Below are 24,023 nucleotides of genomic sequence, written 5' to 3'. Positions count from 1 at the left end.
TGAAAAAAAGAAGAGTAAGGTACTACTGACACCTTTTCTGGATGAGTTGTGTGTTGTAGACAGAAAGAACATTATTTTATGATCTGTTTGATGTAAAGACTATGTATTTAGAGGATACTATTTTCAGTGTTTTGTTTTCGTCTCCAACAATAGATAAATTCATATTAAGTTCTTTGATTTTGGTATAAACACTGGGAACTAGTTTAACTTTAATTAGAAGGCTTACTTTATTATTTCCACTCCAAACTAAAAATGACCTTATTTTGTTACCTTTATGTTTTTGCATGAGATAAAACATGGACATGATCATGAAATTACTTTTAGCTACTTTTGCCTTTTTTTGAAGGGGAAATACACAAGTTAACCAACAAGTTGAACTAGTTTAACAGAATGATAAGAATTGAAGTTCTGAATTACAGTCAGACCTGTGTAGCCTAGTTGTTAGTTGTTAAAGAATTTGAAAAACACCACAAACAGTGAACACAGTCCAAAGTAATTTACCCCAGTTTAACTAGCCATCAGTGCAGGAGATGTTGGTGTCAAAAGTAGAAGACAGATTCAATGAAATCTGTAATCTGTACATGTGGAATATATTTTGTCATAATGTACAGCTACTTCTGAAGGGCCAAATATTGAAGTGTACCTCAGTATTATCAAAGATGTTAATCTAAACAGTGGATTGTATATTGTTTGTTTTGTCAGTCATGGCATCCTCCAGTGGTCCACTTAATGAAGAGCTCCAGTGCTCCATCTGTCTGGATGTGTTTTCTGATCCAGTCACCACTCCATGTGGACACAACTTCTGCAGAAGCTACCTGAACAAGAGCTGGACAAACACACAGACCTGCTTCTGTCCACTCTGTAATGAAATATTCAGCAAAAAGCCTGATCTTGAGATCAATACAACACTCAGAGAGGTTGCACAACACTTCTGAGTGGAAAATCTGAGGTGTTGTGTGACTTCTGTGATGAAAGAAAGCAGAAAGCTGTGAAGTCCTGTCTGACGTGTCAAAGCTCTTACTGTGAGACTCACCTGGAGCCTCATCACAGAGTCCCACGTCTAAAGAAACACACACTGATCAACGCTGTGGAAAATCTGGAGGATTTTATATGCCAGAAACACGAGAGACCTCTGGAGCTGTTCTGCAGAGATGATCAGACGCGTGTGTGTTTGTCCTGCACTGAAGGAGACCACAGGACACACAACACTGTTCCTATAGAGGAGGAGAGTCAACAGAAGAAGGCAAGAGTTACAAACAAAACACTTTAAAATCAACATTTAATGCAGTTCTTTTCTCTGTGTTGAAATTGCAAGCTCTCTCTTTTTCTCTGTCTGTAGATTCAGCTGTTTCAGACACAGACAGATGTGCAGCAGATGATCCAGAACAGAATGAAGAAGATTCAAGAGATCCAGCACTCAGTAGAGCTGAGAAAGGTGATTGGGGAAAATTATTCCAATTAATAATGGTATGCCGCATAATATTTGTGCTAAAATAAATGGATTAAAAAAATCATGTTAAAGGTAACAATGAGGTCAATAAAAGAGATAACATAATAGATTGATTGTCATATAGAATATTCAGATAATCTCATTGATCAGAGGAACACAGAGGAAGAGAAATCGTCCAGTGTTGAGCTCTTCACTGATCTGATCCGCTCCATTGAGAGATGTCAGTCTGAGCTGCTGAAGATGATGGAGGAACAGCAGAAAGCAGCAGAGAAACAGGCTGAAGATCTCATTAAAGAGCTGCAGCAGGAAATCACTGATCTGAAGAAGAGAAACACTGAGCTGGAGCAGATCTCACACACAGATGATCATCTGCACCTCCTGCAGGTCTGTCAACATCTGTATCATCACTGAGAATAGAGAATATTAAAGGACAAGCACTGTTTCCAATTCTAGTGAGCTACTTGACCATTTTTTTCTTACTAGTTTTTTTAAATCATACAGGACAGTATGAGACTAATCCATATTAGGAAAAATTTAACTCAAATGTGCATATGTAATCATATTCCGTCTCCTGCTGTAGATGTACTCAACCCTGTGCAGCCGTCCAAACACCAAGAACTGGACTGAGATCAGGATCGACTCTGATGTGAATGTGTACTCAATGCATAGAGCTCTGACTCAACTGAAGAAAACTCATCAGACACTTAATGAAAAACTCTGTCAAACTGGTATGTGAACATCCAATATAGTGAATATCGAGCATCGTGTTAGTTCAGTCAGGCCATGTTAGTCACGCTTGCATCAGCTGACAGTCAGCTGTTCCTGACGTGTACCAATCCAGTCTTGACACCTATCACCTGCGGTCTATTTAAATTCCCATTATTCAGTGTCTCTTCCATCGCATTGCTGCTTGCAATAAACTCCCTCCTCCAACCCCAACTCCACCAACTGAACCTGTAATCCGATCTAACTTGTTCTTTCTTTACAGTGTCTTCATTGGAAGCAGTCTCTATGACATTTTGTTTACAACTCATGTAATTGTGAATTGTAATTATATATGCTTATAATGGTTCTGTTCTGTACCCCAGGGGGGTTTGTCTTGCTGCTCTCACCGCTCTGTCCAAGCATGGCTGCATGGACAGGCGTGTGGAGCGTTGCCCAGAACATAACCATACCGCAAACACTAACTGTATGCAATTATTATTGTCATAAATATACTTGACGGAAGTGGTCCTGATTGAAATATATATTTTGTTTTCAGCACCTTTAAGAAAATATTTTTTCATGTTTTTTTGGGGGTTAAATCCAATTCTGTGAATCTGTGATATACTGGTGATAGTCTTTCTGACCACAGCATAGACTGTAAAAAAAGATGGACGACTCAACTCCACTTTTTTTCCATAGAAAAGTGAAACCAAAACAGTATGGCCATTTATCTCCTGAAAATTACGTCATTTAGGCCCAGAGTCTGCTGAAGAGATCGTGAGGTGGAACTCCTGCAGAACCAATCACAAATTCATTGTGACCTCTGTCTCATAGATGATGTTTCTTTTGCTCAAATAGCATTTTAAAAAGCTAATTATTCAGGCTAGACAAGCCAGTGTGCATGCACATGTCTCAGAACGCTGAATGTTTCTATAGCATCCGGGACTTACAACAAGTTGCAGTGATGCGAGGACTTTACAGATTAGCGGTCGGCTCTTTTACTCAGAAGGCTTCGTTCAATAGAGCGCCCATATTGAGCATTGCATTTTTCCACCTATAACCCTTACCCCTTTTTGGACTTAAGTTATATATCAGAGTAGAGATGGCAAGGCTTGATATTAACTTAGGTAAAAGAAAGACTAGTTTGCTCTGGTTTACTCAGAAATACTTTGCTTATAATGTATTCACCAACCCAAAATCTCAAACGTTTGTATTATACAAAAACAAAACAAAATAATAAACAAGGTAGAAAACAGGAAAACATCAGTTACATCAGACATCAAACAAGAAAATTAAGCGTTTGGGAATCTTGACTGGAAAAATGAATTACAAAACTTAGCTTATGGTGAAGCCGACAAAGCTTGATAACGGATGAAATGTCCTTGCAAAAGTCCACACGTTTAAGTAGATAGTCCCAATGTTGCAACTAGGAAAAGTGTCCTCCTGTCTTCCACAAGTGCAATCCAAACCCTCTAGTGCTCACGTTATGGTCCAGGCATCACAATTCAAGCATCCAACCATAAAGCAGAACGTTAGCTGAAGCAAGTACTTTCACCCATGTAAGAAAGCACAGGAATAAAAAGGTCCATCTAAATAGACGACACATTCACAATTAGCATGAATAGACCAACGCTCAACACACTCCATATCATAGCTATACATTAAATAAATGTACACTCTGTTTTTGGTAATTTTGAGGAAAAAAACACTACTTACTGATTGACCAAAAAGGAAACACATTCCTCAATCATAGGACCTTTAAACGTCAAATGGAATAGCTCAAGGAAGCCATTGCTTCCTCTATCCACCTGCTTGCCTACTTCTTCAGGTATAGTACCTGGCTAAATACTCATCTATGAAGATGATTAGCGCCCCCTAATGGTGTGGAAAAATATAACCACTAAGGTAACAGAGTTAAAGCTGTTACACACCATTCAAAACTATACAGTGACATGTCTTCGTATTCTATATACAGATACAGATGGCGATCAAAATGTTTTGGCTTCACTTTTCAGGTTGTGTGTGGTACTTTAGAGCACAAACTATTGGTGCTTCTCAAATAGAAGGCTGCATCCTATCAAATGTCACTGAAGACCGTCTCAATCAGAAGGATCCTTGAAAGGTACCCATCATTCCACATCCTTCATTGAATATCGCTGGCAGCCATATCACCCTGGAGCCCAAAACCAATTTCCCACTGAAGCTAAGCAGGGCTGAGCTGAGCTGGTCAGTACCTGGATGGGAGAGCTCCTGAGAAACTAGGTTGCTGCTGGAAGAGGTGCTAGTGAGGCCAGCAGGGGGTGCTCACCCTGTGGTCTGTGTGGGTCCTAGCGCCCCAGTGTAGTGATGGGGACACTATACTGTCAACAAGCACCGTCCTTTGGATGAGACGATAAACCGAGGTCCTGACTCTCTGTGGTCAGTAAAAGTCCCAGGATGTCTTTAGAAAAGAGTAGAGGTGTGACCTCGGCATCCTGGCTAAATTCGCCCATTGGCCTCTGACCATCATGGCCTCCTAACAATCCCCATATCTGCTGATTGGCTTCATCACTCTGTCTCCTTTCCACCAGTAAGCTGATGTGTGGTGGGCGTTCTGGCGCAATATGGCTGCCATCGCATCATCCAGGTGGATGCTGCACACTGGTGGTGGATGAGGAGATACCCCCTGACTATGCAAGCACTTTGAGTGCCTAGAAAAGTGCTATATAAATGTAATGAATAATAATTATTGAGCTGAATTTGAAGGATGCTTGGGATGTATCCTCCGCGACTTTCAATTACTCAAAAACTGCTGATAATGTAAGCCATTGGAGACGGCTGTGATTCATTGCATTGCATTAATAGAAAGCCAAATAATATGAAGAGTTGTAATACAAAGTATTTTACCCAAAATTCTGTTTTATTAGTATTTTTGCCCTGTGACGATGAAAGCGGGAACATATGTGATCAGGGCTGTATTAAGACAGTGTGGTGCCCCCTGGCACTATACCTCAAAAGCCACCCCCCCCCCCCCATCAGACATAATTAAGGTGATTTCTCAAATGTTATTTTTTAACTTGTCCAACTACCGTATTTTTCGGACTATAAGTCACACCTAAGTATAAGTTGCATCAGTCCAAAAATACGTCATGACAAGGAAAAAAACATATAAATCGCACTGGACTATAAGTCGCATTTATTTAGAACCAAGAGAAAACATTACCGTCTACAGCCGCGAGAGGGCGCTCTATGTTTTCAGTGTAGACTACAGGAGCACTGAGCAGTATAGAGTGCCCTCTCGCGGTAATGGTAATGTTTTAACTTTAACTTCAATGGGAAACAGGGATCACTTCTGTGTCATTGTCGTCCTGATCTCATTCTTCATTCGTTTAAAAAAAACTTTCGATCCCTGGAACCAGTGCTTTAAGTGGGCCGGTACGCACCGGTACTCAGTACCGCCACTTCCAAATATAGCTCTTGAGTGTACCGCCACCTCTCCATGCGCCCAGAACGTGCTTTTACGCTCATTTGGACATCTGTTTTAATAGAGGTTTTAATCTTTTGCCTGCGCTGCCACTTTTCAGAGCGCCCTTCACAATGCAAGCTTCCTAATTCATCCCACCGAGAGCAGAGACTACATTACCCATACATTCTTGAGTTTAACAAGTGAAAAGCGCATGCGTTGCTTTTGCCGTTGTCAGCAACAACTCAACGTAGCCAGAGTGTGTGTGTGAAATGTGCACACTCGGCTCGATAAAAATACAAATACAGTGAACAATACTTAATATGCTCTCCTGGCTTCAAACTCTGAGTACTAAGACAACAGGGTCAGAATCAGATGATTTGCTGGCTGACACTCCACCAAGCCTGAATGATATCGCTGCAGTTCAGACGCAAGCTAATGAAGTAATGCAGTAGCTCTTTCAGGTAGGGTGACCAGACGTCCGGAAAAATTCGGGACAGTCCCGGAATCTAAACTGTTGTCCCGAATCCCGAATCTGGCCCTAATTGTCCCGAAAATTAGACTAAAGCAAAATCTTGAGTAGTTATTGTCTGATAAACATTAAAAACTGTCTGCGGAGGTTGAGTCGTCCTGCAACCAGCCCCCGCCGGCTGCTCATTGGCTGCAGCATCTTTTTTCTAAGTTCTAAAAAAATACCGTAGGCGGCGAGGCACGAATTTAGATATTCATTTATCTAATTAATCTATATGCACAAAGACAATACGACCTTTTTGTCCCCTTTTTGTTTTAAATCTTGATGAAGAGAGCGCAAGTTGCGAGGAGGACAGTGATGCACGCGTACAGGAGTGATTGACAGTTCCCGGCACTGTGTACAAAAAATAAGTTTAAGTTCATTAGCGTTAGTGTTACAGAAAGGTCTGATTTACAGTTGATCTTTGAATAAAAATGTGTTTAGTTAAGGTTTGAAATTCATTATCTTTTATTATAGGCTACGAAGTCTAATATCATAAGCCCCCCATCCCGTCACCCAAGACTGCAGACACCCCCCTTAAAAGCAAATCCACAAACTAATAAAAGGATTTATTATTTTATATAAGGTCGTCTGTTGACTGCTGTATATAAAACCCCTTAAATATAGTTGGTGTTACAACAGGGGATGAAATAAAAAAAATATATATAGGCTATAATAGAGTACCGGCACCTCTTTTGGGCCACTTAAAGCACTGCCTGGAACATTTTGAATTGTAGCTAAACGTCTAGCGTCCTTGTCTTTCTTTAACTTTCTTTTTGCAAAACCACTCAATTGACGTCTGTCCATTTTAATTTTTCTGTAGCCGTTAAAAAAAAAAGATACATTTGTGCATACTTGTTGTCGACCAACTCAACTCTGACAGATTGGGGACGGAAGGGGGGGACTGATAGTGGTCATGTAATCTTTATTTATAATTTATTATTGTTGTTGTTAAGTTAGTGTTCATAAACGAGTTATGTATGGTCTTTCAAGAATTTCAAGTTAATAATAAAACAATTTACGAAAAATATTTTTTAAGCTTGTGTCATGTGGTGCCCCCGTAGTTGTTGTGAATGGTTGGTGCCCCTGGGCACTGGCCCAAGCGCCCTTATGGATAATCCAGCTCTGTATGTGATGTATCCACGTGCTTACTGTCTCATTCTAGCATTTAATGCAGAGGAGGACTCTAGACTACAAGCCTCCGAAGGACTGAACTACTGACTGAAACAGACTTCTGTTTGAGAAACACACTTTATTTAACAGTGTCCTAACCTGCCACGATGGTCACAAACAGGGCCGGCTCCAGGCATGGGCAGGGGTGTGCTGATCCCACCCAAATTACTGTCTTAGCCATCCAATCAGAATAAGATGAAGATTACACTATTTTATTTTATTTTTCTAGTTCCTTTTCTATTACCATAGTGGGCTGGTCTTAATGTTTTCCTCAAAACAATAATGTAAGGTTCCAGACATGAATATGTTTGGAATAAATACATTTTTTTTAGAAACAATGGTACACAGAAAGAGAACAAAGAGGTTTTTATTATTATTATTTTTATTATTATTATTCAATAAAGAAAAAAAGTGTATTTTGTAGTGAAAGTGCATGATGTTTTAGGCTGCCCAAGCTTTTTTTCCCATTGTACATATAATAGCCTATAGAAAATTTAGTTAATATAGCAATATCTACAGTATATATATCTAGATTTTTTTCCTCTTGCAATACAGCCCCTCACCCCCCCACAACAGGAAAAATGCCACCCTTCTATAGCTGTTAAGAACCGGCCCTGGTCACAAACTCAGATTTTTTTTTCTTTAAAGCTCTATTCAGTCATCAGAGATCAAACATGTTTAATATTTTGCACCCATATTAAGTCTTTTAGTGAATGATGGCCAGTATTTCCTCTGTAACTATTTATAAAATCAGCAAGTGTAGGATGTCATGTTTTTAAATGCTGTTCAGATTTTAAAAGTTATGTAGTGTATCCAAGCCTTTAGTCTCAAGTTTAAAAATAATCACACTGTCAAAAGATTTACAAAACCATGTTGCATTATACTGGTATGATAAAATCACTCAAGAAACCCTTTCTATATAAAGTTATATCCACATTGTCACTCATCTCATAGTATTTGTTTTTAATCACTTTAGCAATCTGTAAGGGACATGATGTAACTATCTATGTACAAACTATAAAAATGTCTCCACAGGGTTGGACTGGGCACAGAAGTTTGCAGGTAATGTGTTCTTTACACCATTTTCTTCAATACACTAACAATACAATGTTATATTGTTATAGTCTGCAATAAATAACATTTGTCCTGTAGTTGATTGATATCTGTTCTCTCATCTAGTGGATGTGACTCTGGATCCTGATACAACTGGTTCATATCTCATCCTGTCTGATGATGGAAAACAAGTCAGTCGTGGAGCCATTAAACAGGACGTCCCAGAAAACCCAAAGAGATTTGAAGACATTTGTGTTTTGGCAAAGCAGGGATTCAGATCCGGGAGCTTTTATTATGAGGTGCAGGTGAAGGGAAAGACTGGGTGGGGTTTAGGAGTGGCCAGAAAATCTGTTAAGAGGAAGGGGAACATTAGTCTGAGCCCTGAGGATGGTCTCTGGTTAATGATATTGATTAATCAGAGTCAGTATATAGCTTGTGATAATCTATCAATCACTTTCCCTAACACAAAGACACTTGAGAAGGTGGGAGTGTTTGTGGATTATGAGGAGGGTCTGGTCTCTTTTTATGATGTGGGCTCCAGATCTCATATCTACTCTTTCACTGGTCAGACTTTCACTGACAAACTCTATCCATATTTTAACCCAGGTGGTAATGATAAAGGTAAAAACTCAAACCCACTGATCATCTCACCAATCAGTTCAAATTAACAATTATATGAAAATGGACCCCCAAAATATGAAATATGAAATCTAAACGATTATCTATATGAAGATTTATGTAGCTTTAAAATAAAAAATCATTTTGTCTAAATACAGCTTTGATTTTCCAAAATGGAAGCTAATTTCTTTTAAATACTCACTTTTTTAAACTTGATAATCAGACTCCAATTTGTTATGAGTCTACATATTTCTATAAAAAAAAATCCCATTATGCCTAACGTAATATTTTATCCTCAGCTTTAATATCAACTTTTCAATAAAAAATAGTGTAAATCTCCCTAATATGGTAAACTGTCTACAATTTATACAGTACAGTGTTGGGACTTGGGAAAAATACCAACAAAACTAATTTTGCAGTCAAGACAGCTTCAGTGATTATAACGGGTGTTTTTGCAAAAGTGCATAACTAACTTTGCTCGCTTTATATCATTTATTCACAGTCCGAATAACCATTTTGTTTTTTATGCTACTGAAATAACAATGTGAAGTCTTGATTATCTAAAGCATTAAAAACAAAGAACTAATTCATAAATGGCTCTTATCTTCTTTTGTATGTAGCGTTTCTATTAGCCTACATTCATAATTATTATTACAATATTAAGAACAATAATCAACAAAAAATGATATTTGTCATGATATTGCAGCTGAGTTCCTGTTTTTTTAATAGTCTATTTAGATGACAATGTTTGTGTAGAAATGTGCACTTCAGCAGAATTAAACAGTCTGTAAATAAACGCCTTGTCAGATTCTGTTCCAGCTTTGCAGTTCAGAGATGGCTTTTGTTGAAAGTAAAGGTGTGTTCTACGTGTTAACACTGAATTACATGTAAAAGATTGCAGTTCTTGGTTTATATAAGAATTACTACCGCATTGTAATAAAGTAAATTATGCAACAAATATTGCTTTTAAACTTTTAAAATTGCTTACCAAATACACACTGGAGAATGATTTAAATTCATTAAGTTCAGAAATGATTATAGATCGACATTATGATATGAATAAAGCATTAAGGATCTTTGTTGCTGACTTGCATCAGTTTTATCTGAATTATTATTTAGTGTTCATGAGCCTTCAGTCAAGTTAACATTATTTTTAGAGAACAGAGAGCATTAGAAGACTTTACGATGAAGGTTCTCTCTTATACCTTGGTTTGAGCTCAATCTGAGTGAATCTGTGCTCTTGAGTGAACTGACGACAGTCCATCGATGCCAGGAGCTTCTGAGAGACAGAGACGCTAGAAACAAACTTCTCCATCAGTGTAACCGTCACAAGCTTCTTCACATCACTGACAGACAGAACAAGAGTATAATCTTACAGGAAGCCTTCCACTCTAAATACAGTTAATCATATCTAATGTAGTAAAGTGAACAAATCTAAGGTGCATAAACACGTCACACCTGAGATTAAAATGCTCCTAAACACAGTCTTAACCATTCATGATCTTTCTGAAGCTCTGCGATCCCAATCCTTCTTTACAGAACAAAACGTTCTTCAACACTCGTGACAGAGGCTTCTGGAATCGGATCCTGACTGTCAGCTCATGATCAAGTGATGCTTGACAAATGCAGATGCTAATTCAGATAATTTGGGCACAATAACCAGAGAAAAAGTCTCTGGTGGAGTGTTTAATAGTAAACTCCACTCACTCTCTTGTGGTTTGAGGTCGACAGGAAACCATTCCTTCTTCACAATGTAGTGTCAATGGACTGTCACACACTCTCCTGAGCGTCAGTGGAACAGAGTAAAGCGAGGCTGAGCTCTGAGTCCTGTGTGTCTCTGGATTCTGAAGGTGATGATACACGGGGAACGTTTCTGAGAAATGTTTTTTCAGCATTTTCACATAGAGAATGGGTTACAAAATTATATTTGAGCGCTTTAGATCGGTTGTGGGCCCTGTGTCTCACCTGGTTGCCTGTTGATGGTAAAATTGCTCAAAGAGTTGCCCCGTGTATCATCAGCCTTAAAAGGTTTCATGGGCGGAGCTACTGTATGACATCACTGCAAGTGAGTTAAAGACTGCAGTGAAAGTGAAATGAAACAGATGAACAGGAAGCTTCATCAAGCAACAACTGAAATTAATGATCAGACCTGATATTTACTCACAGGTAAGTGATGGAAATGAAAGAACTAGTTTAGTAGTTTAATAGCATGAAGCAGTATCAAAAAGTACTTTAAAAATATGTCATTTATTTGTCTGTAAACCAAAGTTTGATGTGTGCTGTTAAAGGCTTCAAAACAAGAAACAGTAAAACAGGTGCTTGAACTGCAGACAGAATGAACACAGTTCGGTGAAAATCATAACTTCATTAAACAAAAATAGCACCTGATGTTAACAGGTATTTGTGGTTATTTATTTCAGTGGTTTATTTGTTTGAAATATTGCACACACACTTTTTCTGTGTTGTTGTTCATAAATAAAATTATTAAAAGTGTAAAAACTTCTTTCTTGTGAAAGATACTTGATCTACCACCCAAAACTATCCACTGCAGTGCCTCAGAGCCATCTGAAGCAACAGAACAGCAGTCTTACAGGAAGTAAGGGCGGAGCTTAAAGCCGAGTGAAGATTTAGCGGTGGAGGCAGGTTAGCTCTAATCTCCTGTCAGAAACTGCTTTGACATATTGCTTTATGTCTACAGTGGTTACATTTTTTAGTTAGAATCATTTTTAACATGCAACATTATTTTCTTTGCACACAAACTTAATGACTAAGTGCACATTAGTTTTATCAAATCTGCTATATTTAGCTATGCATATGAAATATTGTTATTACTTATCTTTTCAGTCATGGCATCCTCCAGTGGTCCACTAAATGAAGAGCTCCAGTGCCCCATCTGTCTGGATGTGTTTTCTGATCCAGTCACCACTCCATGTGGACACAACTTCTGCAGGAGCTGCCTCAACAACTGTTGGACAAACTCACAGACTTGCTTCTGTTCTCTCTGTGAAGAACAATTCAGCAGAAGACCTGATCTTGAGATTAATACAAAACTCAGAGAGGTTGTGCAACACTTTAACGAGAAGCTTAATCTAGAAAAATGTGAGGTGTTTTGTGACTTCTGTGATGAAAGAAAGCAGAAAGCTGTGAAGTCCTGTCTGACGTGTCAAAGCTCTTACTGTGAGACTCACCTGGAGCCTCATCTCAGAGTCCCACGTCTAAAGAAACACACACTGATCAACGCTGTGGAAAATCTGGAGGATTTTATATGCCAGAAACATGAGAGACCTCTGGAGCTGTTCTGCAGAGATGATCAGATGTGTGTGTGTTTGTCCTGCACTGAAGGAGACCACAGGACTCACAACACTGTTCCTATAGAGGAGGAGAGTCAACAGAAGAAGGCAAGAGTTACAAACAAAACACTTTAAAATCAACATTAAATGTAGTTCTTTTCTCTGTGTTGAAATTGCAAGACATTTTCAAAGGATTGCCCTTTCATTTCATTCAGTTTGACTGGACAAACACTAATGTAGTGAAAGAGGTGTCATTAATAATTTTGGTTCCCTTTCGAAAGCTTCAGTCGATGCTGCGCTGCTCAGCGCATTGGGAAACGTCTTATTCGTGACCAGCTGTGAATAATGTGTGTAACACGTCGATAGAATTGACCCGGCGGTAATATAGCCTTGGTTGATGACGTCATCGGAGCGCACCCGCAACACGGGGCTATAAATAGATAAGCCACAGGACATTTTGTCTTCAGATTATTCTGTGCATGTGTGCGCAAGGAAAATTCTTTCACTTGCTACAAATCTTCGTTAGGATGAGACAACGAAACGGTAAGTGTTGTGTTCCTCCATGCTCACTTTCTATGTCTGAACTGGATACACATGATTACAGTTTTGTTTGTTGAGGAAAAGAACACGGTTATGGTTGTAGAGAAAGGCTAGTGCGAGCATTGTGAACCGTTCACAGTGAAGAAAATGCTTTGCTCTCGTCTGAACTATTTCTAGACCGCACCCACATTATCATCGTGGGGCTCTCGTAGGGATCTGCATGACGAGCGAGCGACGGGTCCGAAAAATTCGCTTGCTGCATCACCTGATCCACGCATCCCTTCTTGTGATCTTGAAGCTAGTGGCTCTAGGCACACGAGGAAGCGGTCGCTGAGCTTCGTCAAGCCACGGATTTGTCTCCCCATGCGACCAAGCAAACGGCTGCCAATGGCCGTTCTATGTCAGCTTTAGTTAGGCATTGAAGAAGCATTTGTCAGTTCCTTCCTCGCTGCACTCAAGGGGAGGGGCCATTGGCACTGCATTACAACAGTGCCCGTCTCTCCTCAGTGCCCTCAGGAGATCATTCTGCCAACCCTGCCGGTGTTTCAGGGCACAGCGATCTCCAGCGAGCGTTTCTCTCAGTTACTGCCCGGAAACCTAGTGGTGCTAAGAGGCTCGCTACCTCTACGGATGTCTCTAAAGCAGCTAGTACAGTCATCCCCTGCCGGTCCGCCACTTCAGGGCACCGAGCTAGTTACCCTCACAAAACCCCTCCATCCCCGCCACCTCTTGTGCCTCAGGGGGCAGTGGTTTCCAGCAAGATATTAGGTGTTTCCTGCCATCATTCAGGACACAGAACATCTAACATCCCCTCAAAAGGAAGTGTTAAAATTGGTACCACTCTCAGAGAGTCTGACATTGTGGAAACTTCTGCCAGGCATTTCTGTGTGGGTATTAAGCACAGTACAGATAGGGTACAGGATCCAATTTATTCGTCGTCCTCTACGTTTCAAAGACGTGGTCTCTACTTCCGCGAAACCGGACCTGATGCACACACTGTCATAAGAGATGCAAACTCTTCTGAGCAAAGAGGCCATAGAACATGTTCCTCTTCCAAAGAGTGAGTCGGGCTGTTATAGCACAACACTGGAAATTCCTGAGGTTCGCTTTTGGGGGCGAAGCGTACCAATTTCAGGTTCTTCCATTTGGACTAGCCTTATCACCCCGCACATACACAAAATGCATGGATGCAGCGCTGGCTCCATTATGACTCCAGAGCATTTGCATTTTTAATTACATCAACAATTGGTTAATACTAGCACAATCGCAAGAGATGGCGCTACAACACAGAGATATCGTCTTAGCTCATCTAGTTTCTCTAGGGTTGAGACTCAACACCAAGAAAAGTGTTCTTTATCCGGCCCAGAGAGCAACTTATGTCGGGACCGTTTGGGATTCGATCACAATGCGGGCACAACTGTCTCCCGTTCGAATCGAGACCATTCGACAGACCATGAGCGAGGTCAGGATAGGCCAAGATCGCACTGTTCATAAGTTCCGAATGATGTTAGGTTTCATGGCTTCAGCATCTTCGGTGATTCCTCTGGGGCTGTTGCACATGAGACCATTTTATTTGTGGCTAAAAGCCAGAGGATTTCATCCAAGAGCCAATCCTCAAAAGCAAATAAAAGTGACGCACCGTGGGCTTCGTACACTATCTCTGTGGCTCAGACCCCGGTTCCTTGCCTTGGGTCCCACTCTAGGGGCACTGTGTCGTCACAGACTGCTAACGACGGATGCCTCCCTGATGGGCTGGGGAGTGGTCTTTGTTGGCCATCCAGCTCAAGGGGAATGGGAGAGCACATCAATTGCCGCGAGCTGATGGCTGTATTTCTGGCTCTGAAATATTTTCTCCATCAATTAAGGGGCTGTCATGTCCTAGTACGGGTGGACAACAAAGTGACAGTCTCTTATATAAATCACCAGGGAGGTCTGCACTCACACAATCTGAACAGAATAGCGAGGCAGATTTTTCTTTGGGTCCTCTTCCTCTTACATGCTATGTGGGAGCAGATTTACTCTCCAGACAGACACTACCGACGGGGGAATGGAAACTCCATTAGTAGTTAAACAGATTTGAGAAAATTTTACAAAGCGGAGGTGGACCTCTTCGCCTCCCAACAGGCAGTGCAATGTCCCCTCTACTTCTCTCTGGGTCAAGATGCCTTCTTGCAACTTAGCTATAGTTCTCGAGGGCCTGGTTGAAACCCCTTTGAACCTTTAGAATCAGCGTCTGATAAACCTCTGACTATAAAATGTTTTTTCTCATGGCAATAACTTCTTTGAAGAGAATTGGGGATATGCAGGCTCTGTCTATCTCACCATCATGCTTAGACTTTGCCCCAGGGATGGTGAAAGTGAGTTTGCATCCTCATCCTGATTACCTGCCTACGGTTCCGTTTTCAGCTGTACTTCCGGTCATTCTAGAGGCCTTCTGCCCTCCGCCGTTCACAACGCTGGAGCAGGAGAAATCTTATAGACTGTGTCCAGTCCGTGCTCTTCAGACTTACGTCCACCACACTAGTCAGTGGCATAAGTCGGAGCAACTGTTCGTCTGTTATGGTGGTAGTAACAGAGGAGCAGCTGCCACCAGGCAGACCATGTCTCATTGGGTCAGGGATGCTATTGCTTTGGTTTATGAGGCTTCGCCTATAGGTCTTAGAGCTCACTCCACAAGGGGGGTCGCCTCCTCTAGTGCTTAAGCAAGGGGTGCCCCCTTACAACAGGTTTGTGATGCGGCAGGTCGGTACTCTCCGCACACATTCATAAGATTTTATAGTTTGGATGTTTATGCTACTCCGGGCTCTCATGTCCTTGAGTCAACATCACAAGCTAATATCTGAGGCCTTCTTGTGGGTTGGTAGCACTCCTGCACAACCTTAGGGGTCCAGACATTTTCGAGCACGGCGGCGTGGGTATTCTCATTCCCAATGCGCTGAGCAGCGCAGCATTGACTGAAGCTTTCAAAAGGGAACATTCCCGGTTACTTAACCTCTTAGCCTGCACCCCGACGCCCTCGTCCTCAAAGCCACTCAACTCGCACGTGTCAGTGTTTATGAATAGATTAAATGAAACGGGAAAAATGTAATCTTGACAATCTATGTATCATTATAAAGATCTAAGCCTCAAGCATCGACGACAGATCGCTGTTTTTCAATGGAAAGCTTATAAAGACTGTATTTGCTACATTTGTGTAAGCAGTACACATAAAAAAATAAGCAATGAAAAAGCTCTACATACCATATCCGTCGTAATAACAAGTCATAAGCTGTAAATATCACAGCTGTAAATCCTGGTTTAGTTAGGAAGGTAAGGGTCCACTGAACGACATCTCATGGAACACGTTTAGTCCAACGAAGCAATAACGTTGTAATATGGATCATAATTCCTTTGTTTACGTTTCATTTCTTCAGCGACAGAATTGTTTGCATCCGTTATGGATGTTATTATCCATTATAATCCGTTATTAACGTCTCCTGAGAGCTAGTGACACGCTCTGACGCACCTGTCAGCTGATGGAGGCGGAACTTACAGCGATCGCTTTTGTCTTTGTTTCTTTTCATTTTCGACAGTTTTTATATATGTGAGAGTGTGTTTTATGTTGAATGTGAATGTATCTGCATGATTACCATCTGTTTGAGTGCAAATCAGCCCAAATCAGCTCGCTATTACTGAATGATCACGGCTATCAAAGTGAACGCGTCTATATGAATGGAGAGAGTGGATTATTTACTTTGGCACATTTGTGTTATTACCATCTGTATAAGTGGCCATCAGCACATCAGCACTTATTTGCATCGTAATTCATTGTAAAAAATGCATCTCTAGCAAACTCAGGATGTTCTATATTGGCAAACAAAGTTAAATCTTTTTTTTTATTTTTCTTATTATTCTTATTTTTCTTACTCAAATTATTCTTATTGTTTTTCTAGTGCTCAAATAAATCACTTATGATGTCTAAGATTCTGTCTAGTGTTTTATAATTGAAAAAAACTATGCAGTGGTATGTTTACTGACTAAATAGTTTGTAGAAGCCTTTAATACTATTGGGAAATATATTTTCTTATATTTGGGGGGGTGTAGACATAGTCTCATAAAAATATTTGCAGGAGTCTCATTTTTCATGATATTTTATTCAGATTTGAAATAGAAACTCATGAGACATGTGGCTTTCAACCCATTACTTTTCTAGATTGCTACAGGACTCATTTCATGTATTTTTATATCAAATAAAAAAATATTTAAGAGTGGTAAAAAAAAATTCAAGGCACTTCAGTGTCTATAACTTTTAATATTTTTGAGCATTATCAAATCTGGTTGATAAAAAGTGAAGCCCAAAGGGTCTTCTTTCTAAAGACACCACAATTATGTTTGTAACACACTGAAGTAGGAAACTATTACAATTATAAGTTAGGTAGAGCACTTTCAGCTGTGAGTCCCATAATGGGGGGTTAACTGTACGAGATGCTGCGCTGCATTGCCATGCTGATGTCCCAGGACTGCTATGCAGACAAAATGTCCTGTTGATGCACCTGTGGCTTATCTATTTATAGCCCCGTGTTGCGGCGCGCTCCGATGACGTCATCAACTGAAGCTATATTACCGCCAGGGCAATTCTATCGCTGTGTTAGAGCATCTCGTTCCTCTTTCTCAGGGAACAAGGTTACAGTTAAGAAACCGGGAACATTTCCTTTAATCCTTATTCAAAGACAGACTTTGATGGAAGCTCTCTCTTTTTCTCTGTCTGTAGATTCAGCTGTTTCAGACACAGACAGATGTACAGCAGATGATCCAGAAGAGAATGAAGAAGATTCAAGAGATCCAGCACTCAGTAGAGCTGAGAAAGGTGAGTGGGGAAAATTATTCCAATTAATAATGGTATGCCTCATAACATTTCAGTCTCTGTAATAAATGTGCTAAAATAAATTTATTAAAAAAAATCTTGTTTCAAGTAACAATGAGGTAAAAAATTTTTTTAACATAATAGATTGATTGTCATATAGAATATTTAGTTAATTAATCTCATTGATCAGAGGAACACAGAGGAATATAAATCGTCCAGTGTTGAGCTCTTCACTGATCTGATCCGCTCCATTGAGAGATGTCAGTCTGAGCTGCTGAAGATGATGGAGGAACAGCAGAAAGCAGCAGAGAAACAGGCTGAAGATCTCATTAAAGAGCTGCAGCAGGAAATCACTGATCTGAAGAAGAGAAACACTGAGCTGGAGCAGATCTCACACACAGATGATCATCTGCACCTCCTGCAGGTCTGTCAACATCTGTATCAGCACTGAGAATAGAGAATATTATTTATCAAATGCTCTTTTGACAAACCTGATTAGCTGTGGTCTTTAGAAATAGTATGAAAGAGATGAAAGCATAATGAAGTCAAATCAGAAAACTTAGTTAACTTTGTTAGAAACCTTTTCCCTTTTTAAAGTAAAAAAAAAAAGAACATATTTACTAGTATTTACTTCTGTCTCCTGCTGTAGAAGTTCTCATCCCTTTGCAGTCATCCACACATCAAGAACTGGACTGAGATCAGGACTGAATCTGATGTGAATGTGCTTCCTATCAAAAGAGCTTTGATTCAGCTGGAGAAAACTCTAAATGAAAAACTCTGTCAGTCAGGTATGTTAATATCACAGTAAATAGATTTCTTATGTTAACTTCTATCCAACTTTAACTAATTCCATAACCAGTTAAATAAGTATTACTTGTGAATACCAAAAAGCAACGTGTCATGAACATGATGTAAGTATTAAAGGGCTCAAATTTTCAATTCTCTTTGGAGTGTTACAAGCTCTTGGTGCAAAAATAAGATCTGTAGAGTTGCAAAGACTAAAGTTTCAAACACAAAGAGATATTCTTTATAAAAGTTGACTTGACTTGTCTACTCTCTCCTGAAACGAAAGGCAGCATACCTTTTATTATCATTGTAGTATTGTAATAGACGCCAGCATGTCGTATAGACGCTGTGTGTTTCACTGTGAAAGCGAAACTACTTTGTTTGGCCTTCCAAAAGAGGACAATTTCTGATTCGTCATGCCTGGAGCTAATTCGTGCTGGTCGCTGAGGAAACACTTCGACTTTGCACTGTAGATCGCAGAATGGGATTTCACCGTGGACGAAGCAGCATCCAGCCCGGGGTCGTCAAATGTGGTTGCAAAAGCACAAGGTACACTCCTTCGTAAAATCCGCCTCTGCTCACTCCAGCTGGCCGTGATTCACTCTAGGACTCTGGCCTTCACTCACTCAAGGCCGCGGTGTGTGACACTGTTTCGTTGAGAAAGTGAATCTACTCTGTTTTTGCCTTTCATAAGAAGACACGACTAAAACAGGTGCTTTTCAATAAATTATAATGTAGAGGAAAAGTTCATTTATTTCAGTAATTCAATTAAAATTGTGAAAGTCTTTGGTTCTTTTAATTGTGATGATTTTGGCTCACATTTAACGAAACCCACCAATTCACTATCTCAACAAATTAGAATACTTCATAAAACCAATTAAAAAAGTGAGTTGTTGGTGACCACCAGTCAAGCAAACCAACACCATGGTCCTTTAACCAACTTTTGGTGCTTTTGGCAGTGTGGGTAGGTGGCATATTCTGCTGGAAAATTAAATCATCATCTTCAAAAAGCTGGTCACCAGAAGCATGAAGTGCTCCAAAATTTCTTGTTAAACGGGTCCAGTGACTTTGGTTTTCAAAAAACACAATGGACCAACACCAGCAGATGACATTGAACCCCAAATCATAACAAACTGTGGAAACCTAACACTGAACTTCAAGCAACTTGGGCTATGAGCTTTTACACCCTTCCTCCAGACTCTAGGACCTTGGTTTCCAAATGAAATACAAAACTTGCTCTCATCTGAAAAAAGGGCTTTGAACAACTGGGCAACAGTCCAGTTATTCTTCTCCTTAGCCCAGGTAAGGCAAGGCAAGACAAGGCAAGTTTATTTATATAGCACATTTCGTACACAATGGTAATTCAAAGTGCTTTACATAAAAGAAAGTAAAATAATCATGAAGAAAAATAATAACAAAAATAAAACAAGCAATTTTAAAACTTTTAAAATGATTAAAACATGTACTTAAAATGAATTTAAAAACAGTTAGAAAATGATTTTACATAAAAAAATAAAATAAAATAAAAAAACTGAAAATATAATGCAATCAGTTCAGACATTGCACAGTGCTCATTCAATAAATGCACAGCTAAACAGATGAGTTTTAAGTCTAGATTTAAATGTGACTAGTGTTTTAGCACATCTGATCTCTTCTGGAAGCTGATTCCAACTGCGGGCAGCATAGTAACTAAAGGAGGACTCCCCTTGTTTTGTGTGGACCCTTGGTATTTCTAACTGACTCGATCCTATTGATCTGAGTGGTCTGTTAGGTTTATGTTCAGTGAACATATCTGAAATATATTTCGGTCCTAGGTCATTTAGTGACTTATATACGAGTAAAATTACTTTAAAATCAATCCTAAATGTAACTGGAAGCCAGTGTAAGGACCTGAGGACTGGTGTGATATGCTCAGATTTTCTGGTTCTATTCAGAATCCTGGCAACAGCGTTCTGGATGAGCTGCAGCTGTCTAATGGTCTTTTTGTGAAGGCCGGTGAGGAGCCAATGCATTGGCAGAGGGAGTCTGTAGTCACATGGGGCTGTAGTCATTTGGAGATAAGGCTAGGTAAATCTGGGTATCATCAGCATAGCTGTGATTTGGTTCTTTCTCATTATTTAACTTAGTGGAAGCATATACAGGCTAAACAAGAGCGGTGCAATAATTGAGCCTTGTGGGACTCCACATGTCATGGATGTCCACTTAGACTTATGCTCTCCTAGACTCACATAATAAAAATAAAATAAAAATAAACTTGAATAATAACCTCTCCCTTCTAAGTATGACCTGAACCATTTGAGTACAATCCCAGAAAGCCAGACCCAGTTTTCCAGTCTCTCTAGTAGTATGTTATTATCGACAGTGTCAAACGCAGCACTGAGATCTAGCAATACCAGCACCGATATTTTGCCAGGTAAGACACCTCTGACGTTGTCTGTTGTTCAGGAGTGGCTTAACAAGAGGAATACAACAGCTGTAGCCAAATTCCTAGACACGCCTGTGTGTGGTTGCTCTTGATGCCTTGACCCCAGCCTCAGTGCATTCCCTGGAAAGTTATCTAAAATTCTTGAATCCAGTTTGCTTGACAATTCTCATAAGACTACAGTTCTCTCACTTGGTTTTGCATTTTTTCTTCCACACTTTTTCGTTCCACTCAACTTTCTGTTAACATGCTAGGATACAGAACTCTGTGACCAGCCAGCTTATTGGCAATTAATTTATGTAAATTACACTCCTTGTGAGGGGTGTCAATGATTGTCAGAGATCATTTTGAAGACACAGGGAAACTTTGTAGGTTTTTTGAGTTGATTAGATTACCTGTCATAAAAAGCATTTCCCACCACACAAGGAAAATTAAGAAACTTTACATCTCAAATAACCGATATGTGACCCTAAAGCACAAAAGTAGTCTTAAGAGACTGGGGTATATTTGTTGCATTGGTCAAAATTATCGATTTTTCTTTTATGCATAAAATCTTTAGGATATTAAGTAAAGATCATGTCCCATGAAGATATTTAGTAAATTTCCTACTCTGAATATATTAAAACTGTAACGAGTAGTCTACTTAGGCGAGCGTAGATGAACCCAAGTGCAGTTTATTTACAGGTGCAATCCAAACAATAAACAAATACTTGATTTGACTTGACTTGACTTGACGAGGAATGAACAGACTTGATTTGACTAGATGGGACTTGAACAGACGTGACAAAAACAGACTTGACGTGGCATGAACAGACTAGACTCACCGACAGCAGGTTACAACATTAATACACAACAGAGCACAATGGCAAAAAGATGGCTATTTATAACAGACAATACAGGTCACATGACAAGAACAAACCAATGGAAAAAAGACACGTGACTAAAGCAACCAAAGATTAAACAGAACTAATAATCACATGACAAGACAATAAACCAATCAGAACATGACACAAGGAACCAGAGGAACCAATAGAAAGACAACAAGAGGGCAAGGGAGGCATGACACAAACAGCATAAATTAAACTACAAAATAAAATACATGAAAACAATAACATGAACCAAAACAGACCTTACAGAAACTTAATTTTTGATTAGTAATATGCATTGCTAAGAACTTCATTTGGACAGCTTCTGACACATCTGACTGGTCTTTGCGTTCAAGAGATCAACAGACATTTCTGTAATTGGCTACATTTCTCACCACTCCAAAAACACGCTAAACACATTTCCCGTTTTTCAGAGCTAAAAAAACAATGGAGCGTTTGCTAAATCAGTTTCGGAAATAATATTATGTCATTGCAGTATCAACTGAGGGTGCTCTTGCTTTCTTTTCAGGGTGCCTATATTTAAAATAGATTTTGTGATGTTTTTTTACCCTTGTTTTAATTTTTGAACAAGAAATACTTGTCATCAAACATTAATTGGCCCAGTTGGAGACCCTTGAAATAAAGACATTCAATTCTGTTCTTCAAACTGATGGATGATGCTGACAATAGAAATAAACTCTTTGTTAACCTCTAATATTTCTATAAATAATTAATCATCATATTGTCATCTGTGTCCACAGGATTGAAGTGTCTACAGAAGTTCGCAGGTACAGTGTGACTGACACCAATTTCTCCTACACACATTACAATAATACTTGTTTATATTATTATAATCTGTATTATATGAAAATGTTTGTTGTGAAGTTCATTGAAAATGTCTATTCTCTCATCTAGTGGATTTGACTCTGGATTCTGATACAGCGAATCCATATCTCATCCTGTCTGGTAATGGAAAACAAGTGAGTGATGGAGATATTAAGCAGGACGTCCCAGAAAACCCAAAGAGATTTGATGATGTTTTGTGTGTTCTGGCAAAGCAGGGATTCAGTTCAGGGAGATTTTACTATGAGGTGCAGGTGAAGGGAAAGAGTGAGTGGAGTTTAGGAGTGGCCAGAGAGTCTGTTAACAGGAAGAAGACAATGAAACTGACTCCAGTGAATGGATTCTGGACTGTGATTCTAAAGAATGAGAATCACTTTAAAGCTTGTGAACGTCCACCTGTCTCTTTGTCTCTGAAAGTGAAACCTGAGAAGGTGGGAGTGTTTGTGGATTATGAGGAGGGTCTGGTCTCTTTTTATGACATGGGCTCCAGATCTCATATCTACTCTTTCACTGGTCAGACCTTTACTGACAAACTCTATCCATATTTTAGCCCATGTGATAATGATGAAGGTAAAAACTCAAACCCACTGATTATCACAACTCATCTCATTAACAGATGAGATGATCAGTAAATTTCCCTTAAATATGGAACATGAAATCTGGAAAGATTAACTATGCAAGGGCCATTTTCTGCAGACTGGACCATGAAAACCCTGCACTGGATTTTCATTTCCACGAATGGAAGCTCATTTTTATTATTTACTTTTTTAACCTGGTCCCCAGATTAAAATGTTTTGTTTATTTTGAAATCGGTCCTAATATTTCACACAAATCACTGTCTATTGGCATTTTCTTTTTCTCTATTTTTTATCTCTTTGTTATTAGTGTTATTATTACCTTTAATTATAAGTATGTCTGCACTGTGTAACAGATATGTACAGGCAGCTCTTGACACAGAGACAAATTCCTTGCGTGTGTAAACAATAATAACAATAAAACTCTTTCTGATTCTGATTCATAACCTCATACAACCCAAGTTCCAAGAAAGTTGGAACACTGTGGAAAATGTAAATAAAAACAGAATACAATGATTTGAAAATCTCATGAACCTATATTTTATTTAAAATAGAAAACATATAAATTGTTTAAACTGAGTTAAAATGGTACAATTCCTTAGTTTAAACATTGTGTGTGTGTCCACATCAACAGATGGACATTTAAATATGGAGTCCTATAATCAGACATTTGAAAACACGGCGCTCTGCAAAAATGGTGGAGAATGTGTGCAGTTCCTGGAAAAGGCAAAGGCCAACTTCAGAGACAAGAACTGCAGAATAAAAGCCCTTGAAACTCACCTAGATGAGTCAAGAAACAAGATCAGCCGCATAACACGACAGCTGGACTACATCAAAGAAGAGTCAGACAGCTTCAGAGAAGAAGTGAGTGAGTGAAGTGACATTCAGCCAAGTATGGTGACCATA

At 39.4% G+C, this 24,023-nt stretch overlaps 1 protein-coding gene and 1 pseudogene across 1 annotated transcript; both read left to right on the top strand.

Annotated features, from left to right (window-relative positions):
• Positions 1-704: 704 nt before the first annotated feature.
• Positions 705-9,005, top strand: LOC132129742 (E3 ubiquitin-protein ligase TRIM39-like; annotated as a pseudogene).
• Positions 9,006-11,061: 2,056 nt separating this feature from the next.
• Positions 11,062-23,619, top strand: LOC132129741 (E3 ubiquitin-protein ligase TRIM39-like). The gene is made up of 7 exons (XM_059541451.1): positions 11,062-11,118; positions 11,797-12,350; positions 17,533-17,628; positions 17,816-18,049; positions 18,275-18,413; positions 22,461-22,487; positions 22,615-23,619. The coding sequence occupies exons 2-7, from the start codon at positions 11,799-11,801 to the stop codon at positions 23,160-23,162; spliced, it is 1,596 nt and encodes a 531-aa protein (XP_059397434.1). The 5' UTR covers positions 11,062-11,118; positions 11,797-11,798; the 3' UTR covers positions 23,163-23,619.
• The last annotated feature ends 404 nt before the right edge of the window (positions 23,620-24,023 follow it).

This window comes from Carassius carassius, chromosome 46 (genome assembly GCF_963082965.1).
Source record: "Carassius carassius chromosome 46, fCarCar2.1, whole genome shotgun sequence".
NCBI lineage: Eukaryota > Metazoa > Chordata > Actinopteri > Cypriniformes > Cyprinidae > Carassius > Carassius carassius.
Note: the sequence above shows the minus strand (reverse complement) of the source record. Positions and strands in the feature narration are given on the sequence as shown.

Excerpts from the sequence above, each read along its gene's own strand:
- LOC132129741 (XM_059541451.1), top strand. The coding sequence starts at position 11,799 with ATGGCATCCTCCAGTGGTCCACTAAATGAAGAGCTCCAGTGCCCCATC. Across the intron at positions 17,629-17,815 it reads ACTCAGTAGAGCTGAGAAAG|AGGAACACAGAGGAATATAA; the intron begins GTGAGTGGGGAA and ends CTCATTGATCAG. Across the intron at positions 18,050-18,274 it reads ATCATCTGCACCTCCTGCAG|AAGTTCTCATCCCTTTGCAG; the intron begins GTCTGTCAACAT and ends CTCCTGCTGTAG.